At 35.0% G+C, this 24,806-nt stretch overlaps 2 protein-coding genes across 4 annotated transcripts; one reads left to right on the top strand and one right to left on the bottom strand.

The window, feature by feature from the left end:
• Positions 1-456: 456 nt before the first annotated feature.
• LOC113767124 (ion channel CASTOR-like) lies at positions 457-9,085 on the top strand. Of its 3 annotated transcripts, none has more exons than XR_003467868.1 (12): positions 457-1,016; positions 1,226-1,297; positions 1,975-2,586; positions 3,217-3,399; positions 3,617-3,676; positions 3,764-3,967; positions 4,083-4,331; positions 5,377-5,475; positions 5,726-5,920; positions 6,147-6,239; positions 6,824-6,901; positions 7,423-7,499. XR_003467868.1 is itself a non-coding variant. In XM_027311302.1 (12 exons), the coding sequence occupies exons 1-12, from the start codon at positions 501-503 to the stop codon at positions 8,961-8,963; spliced, it is 2,769 nt and encodes a 922-aa protein (XP_027167103.1). In that variant the 5' UTR covers positions 457-500; the 3' UTR covers positions 8,964-9,085. The 3 variants fall into 3 exon arrangements, 2 of the variants coding, with proteins under 2 accessions (XP_027167103.1, XP_027167104.1); XM_027311302.1 differs by lacking the exon at positions 6,824-6,901 and adding an exon at positions 8,745-9,085 and having other exon boundaries at positions 7,423-7,689; XM_027311303.1 differs by lacking the exons at positions 5,377-5,475; positions 6,824-6,901 and adding exons at positions 5,221-5,319; positions 8,745-9,085 and having other exon boundaries at positions 7,423-7,689.
• Positions 9,086-10,033: 948 nt separating this feature from the next.
• Positions 10,034-20,434, bottom strand: LOC113764605. The gene is made up of 13 exons (XM_027308556.1): positions 20,086-20,434; positions 17,826-18,776; positions 17,316-17,416; positions 17,089-17,203; positions 16,770-16,847; positions 16,525-16,617; positions 16,125-16,208; positions 15,542-15,640; positions 15,058-15,120; positions 14,400-14,430; positions 13,674-13,720; positions 11,840-11,898; positions 10,034-10,560 (listed from the first exon to the last, which is right to left on the bottom strand). The coding sequence occupies exons 1-13, from the start codon at positions 20,131-20,133 to the stop codon at positions 10,329-10,331; spliced, it is 2,001 nt and encodes a 666-aa protein (XP_027164357.1). The 5' UTR covers positions 20,134-20,434; the 3' UTR covers positions 10,034-10,328.
• Between the last annotated feature and the right edge of the window lie 4,372 nt (positions 20,435-24,806).

Here is a 24,806-nt window from a genome sequence, read left to right as displayed (position 1 = left end):
CAACCTTATATGATAATATTATTAGACATTTGTTATTTCCTTTTCATGTGAGTACAATATTTTATTAACACTTAGTGGTTGAATTAATTAATTGTCTAATTACATAGTAACCAAATAAACTATTGCAAACCTTTCTTTCCTTTTTTGAAACAAAAATCATATTTTTTAGGGTAACTTTTTATACTTAGTGTATAATTTTTTTATAATAACAAATTTAGATCATATCATATAATATGAATTTGAAATTCAATTTATATATATATGGCAAATATCCAAATATATTAGTGTTGAAAAATTACAACACTATCGGTGCACAAAAATTAATCCATTTTTTTTATTAGTATTCTTATTTTTTAATGACGTAAGCCAATGAATTAATTATTGGATCATTTGAAACCCGAACTTGCAATAAAGCCCCACCAACTGAAAGGCCTGAGGCCCTGAGCTGACAATATTTTTAATACTCCTAAAGCCCCTAAACTTTTCCCATTATTCCAACCATGTCCTTGGACAGAATGGACTCCTCATCGGACTCCCCGTCGACGTCGTTTAGCAACCGCGACTGGTTCTTCCCTTCCCAATCCTTCATAAACTCTTCCCACCATATCCCAAGAACATCCATCCGTAGATTCTCCTCTCCTTATCCAAAACGGGCTGCAACGCCGTCGTTTCAGAGCTTTCCGGCCAGTCCTCCGCCGCCGCCGTGGACTCCTTCAATATCTAATTCTTCTCCTCCTCCTCCTCCTCCTCCTCCTCCGCCGGCTAACTACTACGCCAAGTATGCCGGTGTACGACGCGGTTCTGCTTACCTTAGTCGTCAGTTGCGAAATCAGAAGTCAACGAGTCAGAACGACGGCGGTGGAATTGGTGGTCAAGGAATTAAGAGCAAGTCCGACGACGCCGTTTCTGAGTTCAGGGAGGATAGTAAAACGACGACGGAGCCGGCGGGTAAGAGGCTGACTGGCTTATTCGGTGGCCGGTTGATTGTTCGTTGGCAAACGGCTTTCACCGCTGCAGTGAGTTTTGACTTTAACTCCTGTCCAGTTCTACGTGGCATGTTATAACAAATCTGTAACAAAATTTCAATTTAGTCCCTTATGTTTTTGAATAGGTTTAATTTTATCCCTTATGTTTCTTTCTTAACACATGTAGTCCTTCATGTATTCCTGTTTGCTGTGTAAAATAGTATGCGGAGCTGACGTGGCACCGGCGTGTTTGGTTGCAGGTATTAGTAACAGCATTTTCGTCGTTGGTGCATAAAAATTTTGCGTTACACAATGAGGTTATTCGTTTACAGGTAATGTATGTTTTTCACCACCTTAATACTAACAAATTTTGATCTTTATGTAGAATATTAATATTAGTTTATGTAATAGTGTTCAAGTTTAGATGGTAAACAGCAGAAATCTTGAAATATGTAGTGTAAGAATAGACTTTAAATTCATCTAAAGATTGAATCTAGCATAAGGTCAGCTTAATTTAGTGCACAAGTTTAATACAATGTAACCATTTAACAGCTTAGCAGTGTTTCTCACATTCTGATAATAATAATAGCTAAATAGTTTTGAAATTGCTATGGGATTCAATTAAAACCATAACATGATGGCTTTGGCTAGCTTGAGATGCATTGTCAAGTATCAACTCTGGTGAAACCTTAAATATTTTGGTTAAATTGTTTCGAAAGAATTTAGCTTTGATTTCATTTACCGCTGGATTCCACATTTTGCCTAAGTTGTTACTTGAATGTATGGTAGTTCTGTTTAGGCTTCAATTAATCAAGCAATCAACATTGTTTAAGTCCCATGTGATGATAGATACTTATCTTTTGTCGATTGTGAAAATTGATTTTCTTTAATATTTTTGTGAATAATAAGTTAATAACTACTCCATAGATGATATTACTACACCATATATTCCTTTTGATCACCTTTTGTTTTGTTTTTCTCCTCTTTGTTCCTTTTCCACAAATTGCAGGATCAAATTTTCAAGCTCAATCACCGGTTACTGGTTTGCAGTTTGCTTGATTCTATAGATGATATTGATTCAACGACACACGACATAAACCATCTTTCCAACAAAAGCTTGAAAAACATAGCTGTAGTCGCCTCACTAGCATTGCTATCAATTCCATTTCTTTTTCTCAAGTATGTTGACTATGTCTCGAATTCGAGAAGATTGTCTGACATTCTCACAGAGAAAGTATCTTTAAACAAGCAGCTGGCATACAGGGTTGATGCTTTTTTATCTGTTCATCCCTATGCTAAGCCACTCGCCTTGTTAGTTGCAACAGTACTACTTATTTGTCTTGGCGGGTTAGCACTTTTTGGGGTTACAGATGACAGCTTAGCAGATTCCCTATGGTTATCTTGGACCTATGTTGCAGACTCAGGCAATCATGCTAATTCCGAGGGCATTGGTCCGAGGTTAGTGTCAGTGTCCATTAGCTTTGGTGGGATGCTCGTATTTGCAATGATGCTGGGACTCGTTTCAGATGCAATTTCTGAGAAGTTTGACTCACTGAGAAAAGGAAGAAGTGAAGTTGTAGGGCAAAATCACACTCTTATCCTTGGGTGGAGTGACAAGTTGGTAAGCCTTTGCCCTTCAAACCTTAGTTAGAAGTAGTAGATTTTCTAGTGTTGCTTTTGGAGTACCTGCAAGCATTTTCTTTATTTATTTATTTTTTCCATCAGTCTAGTGATACATAATAACCTTGTTTTTATCCTCCTTTTAATCTCCAAAATCTCATCCAATTTTAGCCCTGGTATCAATAATAAATTCTTTTTTGAGAGATGAAGATGTATTTTTCATTTATATTCTGTTTATCTAGTTCTACATCATCTGCTATCAAACTTGCTTTGCTTTCAAACAAAGAATGTGTAAATGCTTGATTTACAATAGAATAAGTTTGTACATTACTATGGCTTTTTATCTAGTAATTCTTGGATCGACATCTCGAATGCTAGCAAATGTTCAGATTCCTTTTTCTTTGATGTTTGTGCTTATGTTTATTCCATATTCCTTGAGGGTACTTCCGGGGACTTTGGATTTAAGGCAAAAGAGAGTAGAATTGCTGAAATTGACTGCCGATAAATAAGAGCAGATAAGAATTGCGTGCTCAGCTTTAACTCTACTTGTACAGCAGAATTTATTTTCTGTTCATGTGATTGCAAGCATAAGCCACCATTGTAATTCCTGAAAATACTTCTTTATGCTCAGGGATCTCTATTGAATCAACTTGCTATAGCCAATGAGAGTTTGGGTGGTGGAATGGTTGTGGTTATGGCTGAAAGAGACAAAGAAGAGATGGAGCTTGACATTGCTAAAATGGAATTTGATTTTAGAGGAACATCTGTTCTATGCAGAAGTGGAAGCCCTTTGATTTTAGCCGACCTGAAAAAGGTATATCCTATTCCTGGGCTTAATCACATGAAACAAACAGCTATCCAAAATTTTTTTTATCATTGTTTTTTGATCCATGAAGTAAGTTGGCCTACTTTATACTTTTTTTCACAAATGGGTGGCTATAATTAGCTGCTCTTCTATCATAGTTTGATCAAATTAAGGTTTCTTGATTTTTGAACTGATTTTCTAATATAGCTTGCATGGAATTTGCCAGGTATCTGTCTCTAAGGCTCGTGCAATTGTCATTCTTGCCGAAGATGGAAATGCCGACCAGGTAGCTTCATGAAAGAAATCATCATCTTTGATACTTAAGAAGTGGACTACTATTGAAGAACTTCTTTCTTTATTCTTTGTTATACAGAGTGATGCTCGTGCCTTGCGGACAGTTCTAAGCTTAACAGGAGTCAAAGAAGGACTAAGGGGACATATAGTGGTCGAACTGAGTGATCTTGATAATGAAGTCCTTGTTAAACTTGTAGGTGGAGATCTAGTTGAAACAGTTGTCGCACATGATGTAATTGGGCGGCTAATGATTCAATGTGCTCGGCAACCAGGCCTTGCGCAGGTCAAATTTACTTGCTTTCTGCTTTTGAAGTATTCATGCAGGCAAGAAACTGAATGGTCTGCAATTGGTTTCTTATCAACTTAAACTACATGTCTGTATGGACTTGGTTTGGCAGATATGGGAAGACATTCTTGGCTTTGAGAATTGTGAGTTCTACATCAAAAGATGGCCTCAGTTGGATGGAATGCCCTTTGAGGAAGTCTTGATTTGCTTCCCTGATGCTATTCCTTGTGGTGTCAAGGCAGCATCGTATGGTGGAAAAATAATTTTGAATCCTGACGACTCCTATGTTTTGCAAGAAGGAGATGAAGTTCTTGTGATTGCAGAAGACGATGATACATATGCTCCAGCAGCACTGCCTACGGTGCTTCCCTTTTCTTTATAACATGCTCATAATATAAATTGTCCTCATATTTTTTATGTCAATTCCATTCAGAATTTACCCATGCCTAGTCAAGGTGTTTGCTTCCTCATGTTAAAATAACATTATGCAATGCGGAAAAAATAAATGGAAAATCGGGAGCAATGTGGAAAAAATAAATAGAAAATTGGGAATGAACAGATATGAGAAAACAAAAGATGGAATAGACATGATTGATATCGCCTTTATTAGTTCACATACAAAGATATGCTTTCCACTTCCTTCAACCATAAAAGATGCCAACTTTTGACCTCTTCAAGTATTGAGCTGTTTGTTGACTCTTCATACGTTGATTCATCAAGCTGATCAATAGCATCTATGTCTGGTTCTGGTAAACTGGTCAGTCTAACTGCGTTTATGATCAGAATGACTAGATAGGCAATTGGAATAGTGTGATGTCATTTTTGGATCTTGGAAGGGTTAGGAGTATGTGGTTGTACTTCTGCAAGTGGAAAAGCTACTTGTCTGCAGATCGAGTAAATTGCCCATTGGGCAGTTGCAATGCTGTAGTTTTACCATCATAGAGTTATTGCTTCTAAATTTAAGGGTGTGTTCAAAATAAGCTTGCTCGTTAAGAGCTTACAACAGTGAAACCACATACTAAATTTTAAGCACTCTGAAAGGCTTTCCAATGTTTTCGTCTTGTCTGATTGGAGAATTGGAAAGAAAGTGCTTAATCATTTCAAAGAAAGAATATCATCCAATGGTAGGCCACTCAGCAAAGAAATGCTCTTCTGCTCTTGACAGTATGGTGATTCCTGTGATGGAATCCAACTAAGTGGGGCATACCATAAACAAAACTTACAGACACACAGTTAATTTGGTTATTCAGGTCAAAGAAGCACCATTCATGCCCATCACCCGACCAGCAAGAAAGCCACAGAAGATACTACTTTGTGGATGGAGGCGGGACATTGATGATATGATTGTGGTAAGCTCTATCAATCATAGCCCCTAATTCTTTTCTCTTTTCACCTGAATGCTGCAGGTTCAGAGAGGATATCTACCCAAGGATTTTATTGTTCCAAAATCTGCAGAGCGCATACTTTTTTGTGGTTGGCGTCGAGATATGGAAGATATGATTATGGTATCCTTGTCAGAAGCTACCATATGTTTCCACTACTTATACCAGTGTCTTATGCAATTCAATGCGGCCAAGCTATTCACAGAACACATTCTGATATGCATCTGCATCCCATTACTCAACATGGAGCACAACCTTTAAGTTCTTCCAATTTGGGATCCTTCTTTGATTATATCAACCTTGGCTTCCTAAGACATAACATCTAACATCTTATGACTTACATGCCATATTAAAGTCTACACTATTGTGCTAGGTATTGGATGCCTTTTTAGCACCTGATTCAGAGTTGTGGATGCTCAATGAAGTTCCCGAAAAGGAAAGGGAGAAAAAGCTCATAGATGGTGGCCTTGATAGCAGCAGATTGGTCAATATAACGCTGGTTAACCGTGAAGGAAATGCTGTTGTTCGACGTCACCTTGAAAGCCTGCCATTAGAATCTTTTGATTCTGTAATTATTCTGTTTTTGTAATTGTGTTATAAGCATCTCTTTTATGACTTTAACAGAAAATTGTCGCCAGTAAACTGGTCTGCCAAAGTCCAATCAACATTAAAAAGTGGTACCTTTAGACCAATTACCAACATCTTGGTTCAAGTAGTGATTATCTGGACAACTACTAGTCTTTGAATTGTCTAATCTCCTTCTCTGTACCAAAGCTCCTCCTATTTATATGCAGATCTTAATTTTAGCTGATGAATCAGTTGAAGATTCAGCAATCCAGGCTGATTCCAGATCTCTTGCCACATTGCTTCTTATCCGTGATATTCAGGTACTTTGCTCAGACATTGTCATTTATCAACTTAATCTCTGGTCTAGTATTCATGGAAAGACTTAAGCCCATATTTTACTCATCTTCCTCTCCATTTGCTACTTCTGAATAGATTAAGTCTAGTATTTTTGGAAACACTTAAACCCATATTTGACTCATCTACCTCTCCATTTGCTTCTTCTGCATTTATACCATCAATCATAGTCAATCTATATTTCTGGTTAAAACAGTACGTCAAGGTTCTAAAGAATCTATTGCATTCGAATTTCTTATTTTAATTTGCTACTGAATGGTAAATATCATAACAGCACCATGATAGGAAATAGCCAACTTAAATTATGCGAGCTTCTCCAGATATTGGCTCTTTTTCCTTTCTTTTATGGTGAATAAACACCGTTATTTTCTTTTTCAGGTTTATGGAGTAGTTTAGACTTTTCAACACTAATTGCATCTTCTTATTCTATGTGATGCTGCTTCGTATACAGTTCTTGCTGCTCACTTCTATTGCTTTTGTTACCAAAATTGCATAGTAGGTTGTACTTGAGCAAGACTAATTTACTCTTCCTTTTTCTTTTGGGTGGAAGATATGCTTATAATCACTTCTATGGTGTCCTAATGTGCTCTCGATGGATATCTTCTTACAGTAATTTTTGTGAGAAAATGTAGCAACTTCGTTATGTTTGTGAAAGTTATGGTTAGAATTGCAATATGCACATCTTGCATGCTACCTTCTGTAAGATGTATACTAGCACAGTCATCAAGATTTTATATTAATTTGCATTTAAGTTGTTTTGTACTTTTTAATTGCTTTTATTCGGTCAGCTATGAAGTTTATAAATATTATCCCCTCAATGTGCATCAGTATTCTGAATCCGGGTTTCAGCTCTGAATATCATATGCATGCATGGCTTTCAAGAAAACATCTTTTGCAGCAGCTTTTGACCAGCTTGATTAAGTCTTGAGAAGAACCATATGCCCTGAAACCTTCCCTTTACTTAATGAAAGAGTTTAGAGGATGGAAGATATGATAGTCCTTTGTAATAGATCACAACATTAGGACCCAGATCCAAATGCTATTATGATTTACTGCTCAGGTGCTTCTGTAGCTGCACGATGTTTAAAGCATTTGAGCCTTTTAGATTCAGAAAATCAGGAAGACCTAATCTTTCTTTTGACTTTGCAGGCGAAACGCCTTCCATACAGGGAAGCTATGGTTTCACAAGTTCACAGAAGTAGCTTCTCACAAGGTTCCTGGATTGGGGAAATGCAGCAGGCTTCAGATAAGTCGGTTATAATTAGTGAAATCCTGGACCCCAGGACTAAAAACCTCTTATCTATGTCAAAAATCAGTGACTATGTCTTATCAAACGAGCTTGTCAGCATGGCACTAGCAATGGTTGCAGAGGATCGGCAAATAAATGATGTACTGGAGGAGCTTTTTGCGGAAGAGGTACTACTTTCAGCCACTAGATTAAGTGCATTTTAAACTAAACAATCACAGTTTGGTTAGGTAGTTAAGAAGCGATGTTTCCCTTCAACAACTTTTTAATGTAGTGAGTTGCAGAGTATTCCCAACAGAAGCGTGCAAAGATAACACATCAATTTGCTATTTGCCCTTTTATGCGCCCTAAAAGAACCAAGTAACAAAAACAAAGACTTGCATGCTAAATTTTATGTAGCTGTAAGTTATGTATGAAAAATCTATCTATTATGATGTGACAGTGATATTTTAAAAATAATGAGCCAGTGGAATGTTGCCTTATATTGAATTTTGATTAAGTTAATAGCTCTGTTGCCAGATGATTACCTGCGCTGTAGAATTGCCTGAAGGGTCCTCTACTAGCTTATTATCAGATTATTCCTTAGCGATATCACTTGAGAAAAAACATCCAACTCTATGACTAATTAGTCTGAATAAACCAAACAGTGCCTTTAAAGTCTTCTTTGGTGGTAAACATTAAAAAAAAAGGGTAAAAAATAAAAAAAAACCCTCTGTTGTAAATTTAATATATAGAAAAGCTCTGTGTAGTTTCAAAACGTACAACTCAACACCTCATGTTTTGAACTAAATTGTAAAGATGACAGAATCCGTTAAACTTAATGAAAATGATTTATTAGAACTTTAAAAAAAAAATTTATGTCTAATTTTTAACAAATACACATGTTCCATTCCTTAACCCTCAATTTTCTTTCTTTAGAGAATATAACAAATGATTTTATTGAGCTGTCTTTTGCTTAATTATATCAGGTCATTTTTGTCATTTCGTCTATTTCCGTTAAGTTTAACGGATTTCGTCACCTTTACAATTTAGTTCAAAGCATGAGGTCTCGTACGTTTTGAAACTGCGGGAGGTTTTTCTGTATATTAGGTTTATCACGGGAGGTTTTTTTGTTTTTTACCAAAAAAAAAAAGAGGGAACTGCATTGTTTTTCCTATAAATTCTACGGATTTGTTTCTCTTTACAAATATCTCCAAGATATCAGGATACACCGTCTCTTTGACAGGGAAATGAGATGCAAATAAGAGGTGCGAAATTGTACCTCCGGGAAGGGGAGGAGCTGAGTTTCTATGAAGTACTACTTCGAGCACGTCAAAGAAGAGAGATAGTCATTGGGTATCGCGTGGCTAACACAGAGAGAGCTGTAATCAATCCCCCAGCCAAACATGAGAAGCGAAAATGGTCAGTAAATGATGTTTTTGTGGTAATTGCTGAGAAAGAATAAGAAGTCACCATATCCCTGAAACTAGTGTGAATACTTGGAATGGGAAGTGATGGTAAAAGTCCAAAGAGAATGAGGAAGTATTAGGTTCTTGATATAATCAGCAAGACATATGCCAAGGACAGTCACAAATCACAATCCTTTCTTGGTTGACAAGAATCAAGTTATCAGCATGCAATTGCCAGGCTGCAATTCTTTTACTCAACGTTATTACTCTGAAATAAGCTGAAATCTGTAGATAGTATTTGCAGAATCCCCCCCCCCCCTTTTTTTTTTCCAATTCTCCCACTATATTGTGTGGGATTAGCTCAATTAACCTAGATGACAACTGTACGTCTTTTTTTTTTTTCGCTTATCACTTTGTAGTATATAAGACCAGCTGTAAATAACAATGAGAACTAGTGAAAAGGGCACACCCTATGTATGTGCAAATCTAAAAGAACAATTTTTGAAAAGAAAAATTAGGAAAATTTTGGCAGTTATAGGAGATTTTTTTTTTATTTTAATATGAATGCGAGAACTATGTTTTTCTTTCTTTTTTTTTTATTTGGAGGGGAAGTTGTTGGCCGTTATTACCTTATTGGAAGTTTTATTAGGTTAGAAAAATAAGGATGTTGCGTGTATGTGATGTATGTGTGTGTTTAGATTAGAGAGATAATGGTACCATTTTGCTCTTTATTTGGAAGGTAAAATAGGAATTATAAAAGGTGATATTTTTGAATTATTGGTTCTGCTTGATTTGACCATTTTTTCAAAAATAAATATTTTCATATGCAATACTACGGTAATATATTCCCGAAAACACCTAATTCATATAAATTTAAAATATAACTAGCGAATAAAAAACTCACCATATCTATCTTCTTCCACGCACCACCACCTCACACCTTCTTCTTCCTGCTTCCTCCTCCTCCCTCCCCTCTCCCTACCACCCCAGACACCCCCCCGGGGCTCCCCTCTAGCAGTCGCGACGAGAAGCTGCCATCAGATTGTGACTTTCTGGCAGCGACCTTCTGGTTGCGACAATCGCGGCCTTTTAGCAAGGAAAAAATAAACAAGGTATGTCTATATTGTGCCAAACCAATTGAATCCTCCAATCCAAAGAGCATCTGTAGAATTCATACTAAAGAGCTGAATTCTTTCATGAGCGTAGAGAATGCGATCCACAAACAGGTTAGTGCAACAGACAGAAAAGCCAAAACTGTGATCTGCATTAGTATCTCAGTAGTAGACCGAGTCCGTCCAGTAAAATGAGACATCACCGTAGTATTTGATAGGCATCTTATTTGATAAGCAACAGCACTAAACAGGCCGATTAAACTCAACACAGACGACCACAATGTATGGAATGCATTAGAATCTTTACTTCTATGCTTCAGAAAGATCCATATTCTCTTTAGGACCTGTCACTTCTGGAGATGGATTTTCAGTATCTTCACTGTCAGATGGTTGAGATTCGTGCTTTGCAGCAGCTTGCAACACTCTGCTCTGAACATCTGAAGATGACGGTGATGTTGGCAGTCCGTTGCGGTTTGTTTCTAACTTGCCAGTGGCCCATGAAATTGCTTGACCTCCTAATCTAGCTGGAGCGAGCAATAGCCTTGGAAGCAGACATAAAACAACAGTTATTGAATGTATCATTCTGTTACATTTTGCATCTAATCCTCCAGATGAAGGAGAGACTATCTTATTCTAAAGATGTGGCAGAATATTGGAGCGCTGGCCAAGAAGTAAGAGATTAGGTTCAAAGTGAGATAAAATTGCTCAAGTGCTCGACTCAGTAAACACTTGATTGGATTGGACAAAAGGACATCAAAACTGAAGAAAATGACATTAATATTATTTTTAAGGAGTGCAGCATATTAGCTAACCATATTCACAGACTCCTTTGTTGCTTAGGCCAAAATATAATAATTAAGAGCTCAATTACCAACCTCTAAAATAAGGTCAAACTCCCTTGGACTTTTACTTTTCCAGTGTGCATTGGAATTGCATGTAATGCATATGTATATTGGGCAAGCTGATGCAGCATCAATTTCAGAGATTAATGATGATAATGGGGCCAAATGCAACCAGTTCAGCAAGAAAGCTTTTAGAGTTTTCCACACAATTTTTACTTCTAAACGTCAAATGCCCATGAAACAAATTATCCACACAGGTTCTACTAAGATGTTTCCAGACATTTTCTAATACTTAACAGAGTTGACCCCTTTATTCTATGCTTTAAGTTGTACCACTTTTGAGTTGAAATTCAATTACAAGAAAACAATAAGTTAAACATGACATTGCTCAAACCAAAATTTCGCTCATATGCATGAAATGCACGAAAACTAATTTCACTTTTGTAGGGACTGACTTTCTCAGCTTGAAAAGTTAGACATGACATTTTATAGAGCATTTTCTGTATTTCTCAGCTATATAATATGAAGGTATGCTGAGTAAAGTGACCATCAACTAGCTGAAAGGGCACACTGACTAAGGTTTTTGTGTTGGCTTTCAGAGGGGGGATGTAAAAGCAAAAGGAAATAAAAATAGAATATCAGTGATATTTGATCATTGTCTGGATTTCAAGCTACCAAGTATTTCGACCTAAGAATTTGCGGAGAAGAATGATCCAATAATACATGAAGAAGAGGACATTTCTTTTTTCTAGTCTTTGACAGGTAATCACTAAAGGATCAGTTCCTCAATGATAGTACTAGATAAACAAGTCACATCCCTTTACTGTCCAGACTTTGATTAGTTATCTTTGCTTTAGTTTCCATAAAACTAAATGAGCAGTAAAGAGAGAGAAAAAACAGAAACCCATTTCTGTAACATTTTGCAATCCACTTGACAAAGATAGCAATGACCAGATCAATGATCGAGGAAGATTTTACCTCACATCCTGCTTAAAATCCTCTGTGTTTTCATAGGAAGCAATCCTCTTGTATATACTCTGGTCAACAGTTTAAAAATACCAATTCATGAGTGTACAGATTATACTCTGACAGTGCAAGAGAAAATTGCGATTTGATGCACAAGACCAAGGTACCAATTGAAGAAAAAACAAACCACAAAGGAGCAATACAGTTAACCATGCTGCATGTATGCTAATGGACAAGAGCGAGACAGTTTTTCTAATTTGAAAAGCAAGTTCTGGTAGAGGATGATGACACTCACTTGTGATTTTATCCTTTGCAGGATTTGTTTCACTATAGATGCATTTTCATGTCAGAAGGAAATGAATGAATTAAAGTGGAATTTAAAATGTCGGTTAAACATCCAGCCTATGTACATTCGACGACTTTATGAGTGGATAGAATATCCCAATTTCTTCCAAAATCCATCAACATCTGCATATATGATTTTGTTGGAGTTTGAAAGGTTATGCGCTTTTTTTTTTTTTCTGAAACGGAATAAACAGTAAGTATCACAGTCTGACTATGGTGATTTAAATCATGCATCACTACTAATATGGTCATGCAATATGTCAAATATTAGATGACTTACCGGTGTCTCAATCTTCAGATAGTTGATATCATGTAATCATATTATAAAACTTTTGGTGATTATCTGGAAAAACTTAATGATGGTAGAAATTTGTATTTTTAAAAGGAAAACTAAAGTTGAATGCTGTTTTAACTAGTTTAAGATGAATTTGTTTGTTATTTCATTTAATCAAGTTCTTTTCATAATTAAGCTGGTGAATGATTCCAACACAAACAAAAGATATTGCATGGGATATTCTTGTTAAAGGCAAGTCGAAGATATGAGAAGGATTAGAAGCTTCTAGATGAACAAAGTTTAAAAACTAAAAATTACAACAACTAATTTTGTAGGTCAGTGATGATTATGGTTAGGTGAAATATAAAGAAGGTGAAAATGCACTTTAACAAAGGTAATCAACTTGCAAAACCATTGGACCTTTATACACCAGTCACAAGGATACTCAAGTATAAGACCTGCTAATTCCTATCCGTTCAGACCACATTCCACCATGGTGACCAGCTTGTATAGGCAGAGATATGCCAAAGAGACGAAATCTTTACTGTCAATGATCTCTGCTGAGAATAACATCTCAAAAACAAGTTGAAGCATCACATTTGCAAAGGCCATGGACCTTTTTTTTGTGTAAAACCCAGGACCTCCTACTCATGATCCCTCCCACCTTAGCACCCAACCCTCCCCCTGGCAATGGACTGTTTCAAGAAGGCTATTGGGGGACAAACCTGAGCTAAATTTAATATTTCGCAACTTGCTCAATAGAAAACATAAATAAATAATTGATGTCTTCTAAAGCCGAAACATGAGCCTAGCTATTCAAAATCTCTCCTTACCCTTGTCCAGAGATATGTTTGTTACACAAACAAACCAAGCTCGAACCTAATTTTAAAATTCCTTAATCTGTCATGCCCCTGAGTATAGAACATGATTAACATGTGTGTTTAGTATGTTGAATGGTTAAGCTATTCTAAGGCTGAACTCGAGGCCGCCTGATAAAATCTCAGTTAAGCACAAATAACAAATTTAACCAAGATTTATAGATTGTCAAGTTTATGTGCGAACCAAAAGGTTTTAACAACATTCTTGTCACTATTGCTAGCGCGTTCCCACAATTAGATTCCCTACTGTATTTCTGGAGCATATTGAAATTTCAAAGCTATCTTTGATATGTAGCTAGAATTTACTTTCATGGTACTAAGAGTAAATTGAAGACAAGGCGTAGTTTACCTGACCAAGACCAATAATACCGACAATCTGAAGTGTCTTCTCCCACTCTGCACAAAAAATTCATGTACTCAGTTTTAAGAGAAAAACAATCATTAGAGTGTAGTAACATAATGTCTGATGGATTTAAGATCATAGAATGTTAATTCAAGTATAGCTTTGTATTTGATGTGCCTGCAATTTTTCAGTATCATCAAGCACCATATACAGCCTATAGTATGTGAAAGTAACAAGTGATTGTTAAGAGCTCTAAACATATATCAAGGGTAAAAGAGCAAAGATGATTCCAAAGAGTGATCTTTACATCTCCAAAAGAGCGCAGATTTTATGTTTGAATGTGCCAAACGATAAGAGCCTCCTATGGCTTCATCCAACTAAAACCACCCAAGTGAAAAATCCAATAATTATGAGCTTAGTTTGCTCATATTATTCTTCACCATGACCAGGTAAAAATCAAATTAATTAGTGTACTTTACTGTTACACTCCAACAAGTCACTTCGATCTTATTTCCTTTTTCTTTTTGCTATTCTAAGTCAGTTAATCTACACTTTGAAATCTCTGAACTATCTTTTCCGTGTCTTCCACATTTGTAGTTATTTTAATCTACAGAACTTTTAATTTACAATATAATGTGCAAAAATTCCAGAAGCTTCATAAACCATTTGATCTTTTCAAAGATTACAACATACCAAATAGCAGGAAGAAAGAGAGATTAAAAAAAAGCTCACCTATGGCTGCATAGGATACTGCAGCGAAACCCTGTCCACATAGTATTTGGATTAAACATGGAATGCTAAAAAGCAAATAGGACAAAGGAATAATGGAATTCTCATGTGATATTGTGAAGAAGATAAATGCAACTTTCCATTAAGTTGGTACATGCGGAAAGAAGCCCAGAGTTTGCTTAGAAAGAAACAAAACCAAATCAGATATTAGCCATAAAGGGGAAAAAAAGTACATTCAAACATCTCATTTTGAAAACTAAAAAGGCCACAGCAGAAAAATGCTTTAATCCAGGGTCAAGTGAATCGACTAGAGACGATTGTTGACTACAAATGTAAGAAGAAAATGATTTGATGGATTTGATCACATAGATATCAAAGTGGACATTTAACAAAAAGTTTGAAAGGTATGTAGAGCTTTGATATCCATTGATATTGAATAAAGAAACTGACTAATTGAGAAAAAGTTGTGAGAAGAGATTTAACATGCAATAGATGGAGGGATGGCCCAATCGTTGATGGCTCTACCATGATCCTTGATGGTCATGGGTCCCAATCTTGGCTCCCATCCTCTTGCCACCCTCAAAGAATCGAAAACATCAAGGAAAGATGGATTTCTAATGAGCTGAAATCAATGAAAAAGTACACGAGTAAAAGAACTTACCATTCCATACCCAAGAAGTTGAAGTGGTGTTGGATTGAAGTCTTGTATTATTGCCTCGGCATCCTGATGACACACCAAATTTCAATTGTTTACAAACTAAGACTTAAAGTGCAGGAAAGTGCAGGTAGAAGAAAGAAAAGGTCTGCAGGAGAGAAAGAAATCTATCTCATGTGTCTAAATACATAGTCTCAATACGAAACTAATGCTGCTAGTGAATCTCATTTACCCTTTTCAGGTTTGCTTGAATTATTGCAACATATTTACCTTTGGAAGAAATTAATTTCAGAACCACAAAACAGCAGGTAGAATGTTTTAAATCATTACACAGCCACCGTCTGAGCCCTTATAATTATAAAGAAAGCGTATGAAAGACCTAATCTTACATAAAAAGTTATTCATATTTGAAAAACCAAAGACAGATAATACCTAGCAGACAATTAATATAAAGAAAGCTCATAAAACTTGCAGGAGTGTAGCTATGTACCTCATTGAGTATGGTTAGAGCTGTCGCTGGTCTTAAATCTTTAATTCGAAGACCTTCTCTAACCCAAGACTGAAACCCACCTTGGACCACATATGAATTCTGCAGTATTAACAATAAGTATACAGTTAACACCAAAACAGATGTCATCCAAGCCCAAATATACGGCAACAAGTCAGTGTCATTTAACTAATTTGACTAGTGTAGCATTCAACTAAAGATCTAAGGTATTTCCCAGACCATTTTTTATCTACTAAAGGATAATTTGATTGTTATCCTTTCAAAACATAAATGAAAAAAAAAATAGTTCAGTGCAAGCCTCAAGATTGTCAAAACTTTAAAAACTTTCCTGAGATACATGTAAAGCCTCTCAGGTTCCAGCTAAAATTTGGATCACCTTTCCATATGCTAGTGTTCAAATTCGGAAGATGAAGATAACTTTTGGAGAACTGGAAAGCTCATCTCCAAAGGAGAAGCATGTATGATGAGAACTATGTCTTTCAGGTTTTATTTGAGCTACTGGCCATTAATAAATAGACTAGGAATCTGTATTGAGGAAGTTTATAATACTCCTCAAGATACATACCTTAACCCCAAGCTTCCTCAATGCTCTTGCTATTCCTTTGGAGCGAACACCTTTAGCATCCAAAACAACAACCTTCGATCTGTCCTATAGTTCATGTCATACGGTAATATCAAGTTTCGCAGATAAAACATAAGGTATTTCATGTACTTCAAATATCCTGCTGCTAAAGACAATGTCATACATTTTTTGAAAAACTTAGGGGCAATAATCCAAAGTCATAGTTCTATAGAATTCCATCAAAAACTAAGGGGCAATTTTACCAAGTCAATGTTCTACAGTTCCATTAAAAAATTGGTCACCTATTACCAAAAATGGAACAATGTCGTGTTTAAAATGTTAAAAAAAATTCAAGGCTACACATATTAGCAAATTAATGAGGTTATAGGTGAAACTCACATACTTGAACATTCTTTAAGTTCCCAATAACAGCAGCAATCAACAAATCATCAAGATTTCTCCCCGCCTTAAGTAACTTTTTCAGAGAGACGTCAACCTGAAATTCAAGCAAAAAAATAAAAACACTGTGAACACAGCATAATAAACAAGTCAAACTTTAATAGAATATCCTTCATTCAGTATAATTTTTTAATTGTTGTTCTTCCCTCCCTAAAGAATGACAAGAAATTGGTAAGTCTATCCTCCAACCTCTGGTAGCACTATACTGGCATATCGATATCGGGCTGCTCGTCGAAGATCAGGAATACCATCTCTTTCCCTGAGGTCCTTCAATATAGTAAAAGAAGAACTCCATCATTCAAATGGAAAACTTGACTGAATATATCGTATAAGGAAATGTAATGCAAGATACAGAAAATCTAATATGGGAAATGAGACAAGCCCACTTTCAATGGAAGTTTAGATGTTTTAGAAGATTATATGGAATACCTCTATTCGGAAATAATATTAATTTTAATGGAAATCCCGACCACTTAATAAAGGGCTAGAAAATTTTAAAGTGACTTGCCTCAGGCCGAATATCAATCAGTACACCATCTTCATTCCCTGTCAAGAGCTTCAAAGTCGATCTGGGAGATAAATCTCCAGTGTATCCACTGTAATTGTATACCCAGTAATAAACCCTGCAAAGATCTGATAAGCAATATAATTTTCCATAAATTCAATGAGGGAAAAATCCCATTTCCCCCTATACAACAGAAGGAAATAAAATCATGGGAAAGAGGATGATTATACCATAAAGTGGCCGATGCTCCAATAAAGAGAAGAAATGGGATGATTGGATCATTGGGGTCCAAGCCAAGTTTCTCTTCCAATCCTTGCAACGTGCTGTAACCCTGTTCCTCATATATTGTAAAGTTTAGCACTTATTCAATTGATTCAAGGGACAAAATGATGTCTGCAAATTAAACTTTTTTTTTCCAAATTTAAATGTCTGGACAGCCCTAAGTGGAGCTGGAACTCTGTACCATAAGTATTCATCACATTAACATTTTACGAAAATATAGTTGCTATTCTTAAAATTAGTGAATTAGGAGGAGAACTATAAGCATAAAATGTTTGGCAAACTATATGACAATTTACATGTGCTATTCAAGAGGAGGAATTGAACAAACTAACATTCTATGAAAATCTCATTTCTAATTTTTGAATTACGGAATTAGGAAGAACACTCTAAGCATCAAATGCTTAGTAAACCACTAGACGTATTATGGGTGCTATTGAATAGGAGGAATTTAAACATACTTGTTGAAATGCTGAACCAACTGGCCTCAAGAATTCTGATAACTTGTTCTCAGATGCACTGAGTGCATTCTGGATTTCTGTGGGAAGCAACTCCTTCACTGTACCATAGCCATATGCAGCAGATGTAAAACCCTTTGCCAGAGATTCCTCAACCACAATTATTGATTGCCTCAGCCCATCAAGAGCAGTAATCCCAAGTCTGCCTGAGGCTTCCTTTAAGTCACTAGAAAAGGAGGATAATTTACTGCCAGCTAATTCTCCAATTCTATCAGTAGATGACTTCAGCTCTCCAGTGGCATTATTAAGTGCTTCATTAGCTTCTCTAAAAGCAGACTGTATTGAAGAAATAACTGTATCAATTGAGCTGTTCAGAAAATTTTGCCCTTCATTGACTATATCACTTATAGACTTGTTAGTTTCAGCAACAACATCCACGACACTTGTTTTAATACTCGACAGGGAATCCATATCCGCATTATGTGTAACAGGTGGTAATGAAGGATCATCTTGAATGCCATCCATGCTCAAAATTGAGTCTGGATTAGCTGGCTGAGGTGAAATATTAGTTTCATCAATCTGATTCGTGAAAACCATTAGTTCCTCCTGTTGAGCATACATATCAGAATTCTCAACAAACTGAATACTGCCTGCCCTGGTGGCAAATGATTCATTCATTCCACCTGTTGTGCAACTGCCATTAGATAGTAACTCAAATTGGTGATCATTGAGCTCCTTATGAAAGGAACACCTAGTAATAGTATGCACAGAGCCAGAACGTTCACTTTGATCCATAAAGTTAGAATAGGAAAGTTTAGCAGGTTGTTTCCCCAACCAAACTCCCTGTGGATGAGTTTTGTTGAATAAGTCAGGGACCGCCCTGTCCACGACATTGCATCTAATCTCAGATGTTATCCAATAGGTGGTGGATCTTAATCCCCCATGAATGCAGATCTGCAAGAATGGCCAATTCATGTTGAAAAAATGAATATGTCAACAAAAGGATCATAAGTGTACATGCTCTACAGTACACATCTATAGATTGTTTACTTATAGTACCTGAAAGTAAATCAGGTCTAATATACATGTTAGAACATATTAAAGAAAAGGAAAATGTCCAAGACCAAATTAATTTTGAAACTTAACAATTTAATTATCTCGAGGATATTTATCATACAATGTTAATTTTTAATTTTCAAAACATTTTCTTTTAAGCAGTGGAGGAGTTGGATTTAAGAAGCAAGGAAGGTGCCAACACTTGAAAGTCTTGCAGCCATATGAGAAACTACTGTTAGAACAATTGTCCTCTATATGTGATTTTTTATGGTTAGAGAGCAATTACAATTTCTAGGAATCAACTAAAACTCATCAAATATTCATCTTGAAATGGTGATTCATCAAAGGAATCGAAACCATGAGAGCTATCTTTGTCATTAACAATGCAAATGCACATCTTGCCACTTACTTGCCCAGTAAGGACAGGAATAGACAATAGAGACAGAATTATGTCCTCAAAAGTAGAGTAACCATTTGAATACTAAGGATATGACTGCATATCCCTCATTGAAATCGATTTGTTAAAAGAACAACGACAATGATCCTACAGAAGGGACAAATGAGTAATCTTAACCCACAGATTCTGTCTTCTATTTTTTGTCAACCATAATCACTAGATACATCCTCATCAAACCAATTGTCAAGCTAGTTAAAATGGCCTTCTGCAAGAAGTCTAATGTCAATTCCATCTCATCTTTTTCATCTCTGTAAGCAACCCTCTCGGTCTGGTAATCTTGTCATGCCATTTGCATGCACCATTGCATTAAAAAGAATACATTTTTCTTTGCCTTCTTTCAATTAATTCACTTGACTTTTTCCGATATACAATTATAAGAATATACTATTTTGCATTGTCATTTAAATTTGTCTGAAGTTTGAACAGCAGTAACATAATTCAGAGACTTAAAATAATAAGTCATGACATTACTTCACAGACTAGAGCAAACCTTTGCATTGAGCAGTACCATTTCTAATACTAGAAAGAAGTCTTCTGTATTAATGACACTTACGAGAATAAGGCAACCAAAATAAAGGAAAAAAAAACACAAGAAGAAGAAGGTGATGAAGCAAAAAAGTTCCCATTTTGCAGCAAAGCGTAGATATTGATGACTAGAAAAAGACTTCATCAGGCTGATCACTGTGAAAAAAAAATAAAAAATAATAGAAAAGTCAGCGATTGATCACATTTGAAGGTGAAAATTATTACCTGTGAATGAGTAGAACAGCCAGTGGTGGCTGAGCAAACAGGCAACATTGCTAGAACAGTTGATGGATTTCCCTGAATCAATCCCACCAATATATACTCACCAACCGCTCATTTTCTACTTTAAAGAAGAAAAACAGTAAATATGTATCAATTAACCACTCAAAGTTTTCTGCATTGATGCATAAAATTGTCAAAAAGCTCCAACTTTGATTGAAACTAAGCTAAACCAGAACAACCCATTAAAGTTTTAACCTACAAACACAATTCTTGAAATGGGTTCTTTGAAATTATTCGGATTTCTACCAAAAATCGAAGCAAGAATTGCTGGCTCTTAGTTAACGAGCTTTATTACTGACAACAACATTTAAATATATGATATATATACCTAATGTTAGAATTATCCAATGAAATGAGGTGGACAAGAGATGAGAGGTGAGAGGTATGATTGGATGAATCGTGTGGCTTGTTTGAAGCCATAGCTTCATCTCATTGGCCACTGATTGCCTCTCATTTCTTAAGGGGACCAAATCTGTGTTGGATTTTTCTTTTTTTTTGGTGCACTCGGATTTTAGAATAGTGACATTTTAACCCCATTAAGTCTTAAAAATCTACTGCCTAATTTGTGGTGGAAATGTTAATGAAAAATTGCAAGTGGTTGCTAGATATGCTCAAGATTTGCTACAAGAATGGAAGAGTTGTTAAGACTTGTCTCATGTTTATGGCAAGATTGTAGCTAGATAAATACTACTGTAAATCGATTTCGAATTGGACACTGGAAATAAAGTACAAAATTAATGTACTTGCAACGGTTAAGTAGGATTGGAAGTATTAATTGTTTGTGGAGAAATGAGAAGTTAAAGCAAAAAAAATGAGAGTGCAGAATATAAATGAAAAAACATGTCTTAACCAATGGTAGTTAGAAAAATCGTGTAAAAGTATTTAAAAAATACTATTTATTGTTCAAAATTTCCCTTAAAAAAGTTTGAAAACACCTACTTTGTGTGCAATTGAAGGACATAGTTACTTTTTGTTGCAAAGTAATTTGAAAAAAATGCTAAATTTGCATTTTAGTTAAAAAAAAGGATTTTGATTTTTTGCATGTATTTTCCACTACATGAGTAGTTACTATTTGCTAGTAAAAAATACTCAAAAAATACTTGTGAAAGTAGGGAGAGCGGATTATTAAAAAAAAATAAAATGGATACTAAAGTGTAGTGTAAATTTATATGCACAGTATAGATTACTAAGGGATAATATGAACTATTATCTTTACTTTTAACCATTTTATTACAACTAATAGCATAAAAAATAAGTATCCAATTACCTAAAGAAACTAAACTTGAGTTAAAACTATGAAATGATAGATTGGTCGGATGCAAGGGCCTTAAAATCACATAGCATCGACCTACTATTCTTAAAACTAATGCTCTATATTAGACACGCAAGTGTAATAGAATAGTAACATAAGATCTTCCTGAAACTTTGTTACCTGCCAACTGAGAAAAGTACTAAAAACCCATCCACAAGGCAGGGTTAAAGGGACGCAAGGCAGTGACGGTTGTCACATCAACATCCTTGAACGGTGTAACATATTTTGAACGTTTTGTAATTCTAAATAAATTGTTTGCATATTTTTACAATAGAGATGTGATATTCTGTTATTGTTTATACGAGTCCCGTACATAATAATTGCATCTTGTTGTAAAAGTTTTATAAGTAATTCATGTAAAGTTACATCTCATTCAAACAATGTTACACCGTTCAAAGCAATTGTTCCATGCAAGTCGTGGTTAAGACATCAATATCCAAATGTGTAGTCGGAAGACTAATTTGTTCGGCATGTAATCCAGCTCTGCAATGAATTCTGCTTTTGTTCTCATGTCTTTTGATTCTTGCGATGACTTTCCTCTAACTTAGGTAGCAAACGAATCGAGTCGAATCAAGATTTGGTCTAATCGAGTTGAGTCTTGATTTATTTTTATCAAATTTGACCTTGAGCTTGAACTCGAGGTTGACGAACTCTTAATGTAAAGTTCGAGTTCGAACTCGACCTCAAATTCGAGTTGAGTCGAACTCAAGCTCCAACTTAAAAAATTAAAAAATAGTTATTTTTAAAAAATGAATAAAATAGTAATTTTTTAATAAATAATAAATTTTTGGGGATATATAAATAATAAAAAATAATAGTAATTTTACTATTAATATATATATGTATATATATATAATTGAACCAATTCGTAAACTAACGAACTGAGTATCTTTGAACTCGAGTTCGAACTTAAACTTGACTTGGTCAACTTGAGCTCTACTCGAGTTCAGTGTTGATCGAATTCGACTCAAATTTTGACTCAAGCTACTCATGATCAACTTGCGAGCGGGTCGACTTGTATGCAGTCCTATTCTAACCTATTGTAAGACTTCTTTTTGTACCCTCTCATAATCTAATATGTAATTTCTTGGATGGTTACCTTTCTACCCTTTGTTGATGAGGTACATTTACCCACGTACCTTACTTGACCTCATATGTCAACTCTCCAGTGCTCAACCTACACATTTTTCTTGAAGGTCGCAATTTGCTTTTCCTCAAGCACTTGAGACAAACTTTCTTTAAGTTGAGCTTACAAACGAATGTTAAGAACAAGAAAACCAATAAGTCAATTTGATTATAATAAAAAATAACAAGAATCTAATAGCATAAAAGTACATAAACTTATAATTAGATTGCGCATATTTTGATCTTTGGGAAAGCCATTTGTAACATGTAAAAGGCTTACAAAAGATATGTCATGACCTTGGACTTGCATCTAAGCCATTAGTAAAAGTTAGAAAATAAAGAATGATATTGAAAAGGTCCTACAAGATCATCCAATTCAATGTCAACAAAAAAATAATAAAAAAGATTAAAATGTGAAAAAGAAACAAAAATTCCCAAAAATGAAATGCAACAAGTAAACACAATATTTAGAGAATAAATTGCATAAATGGTAGATAAGTTGTGACTTTTCTAATTTGGTATCTAGTTATTCACTATTGGAATCACAAATTAAGTAGACATTTTGAAATTCAATCACAAGCATACTATTAAAAGTATACAATTAATCATTGAACCTCTCATTATTTATTTTCTCAGGTTTTAAGTAAAACCATATGACCCAATATGATCCATTCTAACCTATGTTAGTAAGAATTTTGTTTTAACTTCTAAAATGAGTAGCTAACTGTTTTGTAAACAGGGAATATAATAAAAAGAAACTTTATGTACTAAATAACACTAAATTGTCACTCTAAAGAAAAAGGTAAAGAAATGGCCAATATATATCCACTAAAATCAAGGGTCTTGGAAGCATCTTTACACATAAAAACTGACATTATATATACCTTTTACAATTTGGTAGTCATAGGATATTTTCCTCCATTGTATATACCTACGATTGTTAACTCAATACCTAAAAACTTTAGCAAGCCATTTATAGTAGTATCTTATATTTTGCACTTGCAATTCTACTTCTTCTAATCCTTTGATCATTAAATGAAACCAAAGGGAAAAACTTAAGGTTTACAGCATTTTCTAAGTTCCTCTAATCCTTTGAAACTATCATTGCACCTATTGCACCAGCTTTTTCATTTTAACCTATCATGATGATTAAAAAAAAAAGCATATAAGATGTGATTCAAAAGTTAAACCTTTAAATAACTTGAATTTCCTCTTTTCTCCAATGTGAAATCAAGATTCTCTATTGCTAAAGTTCAATCCTTTCATTAGGTACTTGTAGTAGTTACACAAAATCATCTTTATTTTCTAGATACATCTGTCTCACCAACTATTTCCATTCTTCCATTTTATTCCAATGCTACTTGGAATCATTTATCTAGCCTCATCAACAAATTAGTATTGACCTACAAAATATGTTCTAAAGGAATTCACATAAATGTATTCTATAATGATTTGAAAATCAACAAACTTTTAAAAGAATAACTAAACTAACCTACACATCTCTAAAAATCATCTAGAATATTAATAAGTACCTCTAGCCAAGATGAGTAAGTTAAAGTATCCTATATGCATTTTAGGCCAAGATTCCACTGTTAAGAGTCTTCATATAGCCATTCAATTTTTTTAATTCTCGTTTCAATACACAATATATTTCTATTCTACCTTCCACTTGTTAGATTGTTTGTTCAGGTCTCTTATTTTGTTTCTTGTTCATATCATTGTAGAGCTTGTAGTTGCACTTGTGCTAGCTACTATGAAGTGTTTTCCCAATTAAAGAATTCACATAGGATATATATTATGTTCATCAGCTACCTCATACAATGTATCCCCTAAATTATCCAAAAAAGACATTTAACTTGATATGAACTTTTATTTTTCTTTTTTACATGTTTGAACTACTAATGTAATGCATAAATCCAACTTGAGGTGTAAGCATCCTAAACTAAGGCCGAAATCTATATGGGTGTGACAGGTGTCGAGCCTGTGCAATAATAAATACCTACTCGAGAAAAATGAATTTTCTGTGTATAGTAGTGAGTAGGGTCGAATCCACAGGGACTGGGAAAAATTCGATTCTTTTCAAGTTCGGGACACGGGGGATTTTTATCAGAAATAAACTAAAAATAATTAAACAATTTAACTAAAAATAATTAATTAATTAATACAATTGTAAATAGCAATTAAATAAATGATAAATAAATTCTAGCCAAGGATACAACTACGCAAA

This window comes from Coffea eugenioides, chromosome 3 (genome assembly GCF_003713205.1).
Source record: "Coffea eugenioides isolate CCC68of chromosome 3, Ceug_1.0, whole genome shotgun sequence".
Lineage (NCBI taxonomy): Eukaryota > Viridiplantae > Streptophyta > Magnoliopsida > Gentianales > Rubiaceae > Coffea > Coffea eugenioides.
The sequence above is the reverse complement of the archived record's forward strand: the minus strand, read 5'-3'. Positions and strand labels throughout refer to the sequence as shown.

What these genes read in the sequence shown, in the direction of transcription:
- LOC113764605 (XM_027308556.1), bottom strand. Translation starts at nt 20,133, where the DNA reads ATGTTGCCTGTTTGCTCAGCCACCACTGGCTGTTCTACTCATTCACAG. An exon ending in GGAGCATCGGCCACTTTATG is followed by an intron (nt 17,204 to 17,315) that starts GTATAATCATCC and finishes AGATCTTTGCAG; the next exon opens with GGTTTATTACTGGGTATACA. An exon ending in GATTTTAAGCAGGATGTGAG is followed by an intron (nt 10,561 to 11,839) that starts GTAAAATCTTCC and finishes TCTGCTTCCAAG; the next exon opens with GCTATTGCTCGCTCCAGCTA.
- LOC113767124 (XM_027311302.1), top strand. Translation starts at nt 501, where the DNA reads ATGTCCTTGGACAGAATGGACTCCTCATCGGACTCCCCGTCGACGTCG. An exon ending in TTGGGTGGAGTGACAAGTTG is followed by an intron (nt 2,587 to 3,216) that starts GTAAGCCTTTGC and finishes CTTTATGCTCAG; the next exon opens with GGATCTCTATTGAATCAACT. An exon ending in TTCTTATCCGTGATATTCAG is followed by an intron (nt 6,240 to 7,422) that starts GTACTTTGCTCA and finishes TTGACTTTGCAG; the next exon opens with GCGAAACGCCTTCCATACAG.